The following is a 1,130-nucleotide window of genomic DNA, read 5'->3' on the forward strand; positions in this document are numbered from 1 at the left end:
AGAGCCCGGAGTCGCTCCGTTGCGCTGGTGCCACCCTCAGCTTCCCATTGGTGACCACATACCTGTCACCCACCAACTCCAACGTCACCCCGTCCTTCTTCCAGGTGACGCGGGGTTCGGGGTGCCCCGAGGGGGGGACGCAGTCCAGCTCCAACGCTTGCCCCGCCGTGGTCACCAGATCGCCCGGCTGCAGGCGGAAATTGTCCCGCAGCACTGCCGTGGGGAGGGCACACCCCGGGTGAGTGGGACAGGATTTTCTTGGGGCCCTCCCACCCACATCACCCCCACCGAGCGTCCTTACCAGCCAGAATTTGTGGTGCCGTGGCTGCGCTGGGGGGGTGGCAGCCTGTGGGGTGACAAGGAGGTGGGAGGATGCTGGAGGGTGCCCCAGGCGGGCACAGTCTCAGCCCCAGGGTGGGCAGGGGGCAGAGTTAAGGGGATTTTGCCCCCCCATGGGCTGAACTCACCTCCACGGTGCAGAGCGGCAAGGCAGAGCCCCAGGCCCAGCGCCGTCGCCCAGCCGCCCGCCATGCCAGCCCCAGCCATCCTTCCCGCTTCCTCCCAAAATCCCAGTCCCTCCCTGTCAGCACCGGGGCCGGATCTGCCTCCGGATGGGGGGGATACAATAGCCGGATGTGGGGGCCGGGAAATGCCGAGGGGAGAAGGAGGGCTGGTTGTGGTGAACAAAAACAGCTCAGTCCCGTCGTGGCAGTGGGGGCACCTGGGTGCGGTGGCACTGGCAGCACCTGGAGACAGTGGGGCTGGGGACACCAGCAGTTAATGAATTTAATTAGTCACAATAAATTCCCCCCATCCTCTGCCATGTTCAGAGGAAGAAATGAGCTCTCAGTTGAGGACACCATCAGTAGGGACCAGAGTGAACAGGCCAGGGTCTCCCAGGCTCTTCAAGCTGAAACTCAAGTGCCAGCCAGGAGCATCGAGCTCATGTGGTCTCAGCTGTCACCCACCTCTCATGTGTCCCCCCCACCCTGGGGAGGGTCCCTGTTCCACAAAGATACCCAAGGGTGCCGCTGCTGGCCGGGTAGTATGTTTAGTTTATTGGTTAGTAGTGCACCCCAAGCACTCCAGGGTGCCCCGGCACCCACCCCGGGTGCCCCAGGGCCCGGCTC

The 1,130-nt window shown here is 63.9% G+C and overlaps 1 protein-coding gene across 1 annotated transcript in view; it reads right to left on the minus strand.

The window, feature by feature from the left end:
* The window catches only part of ROBO4 (roundabout guidance receptor 4), a 6,956-nt gene extending 6,422 nt beyond the window's left edge, over positions 1-534 (minus strand). The window contains 3 exon segments of the mRNA XM_029962053.1: positions 6-213; positions 302-346; positions 468-534. Of these exon segments, the coding sequence (XP_029817913.1) occupies positions 6-213; positions 302-346; positions 468-531 (317 nt within the window). The 5' untranslated portion in view covers positions 532-534.
* Between the last annotated feature and the right edge of the window lie 596 nt (positions 535-1,130).

Source organism: Manacus vitellinus, unplaced genomic scaffold (assembly GCF_001715985.3).
Source record: "Manacus vitellinus isolate BGI_N305 unplaced genomic scaffold, ASM171598v3 scaffold_41_pilon, whole genome shotgun sequence".
Classification (NCBI taxonomy): domain Eukaryota; kingdom Metazoa; phylum Chordata; class Aves; order Passeriformes; family Pipridae; genus Manacus; species Manacus vitellinus.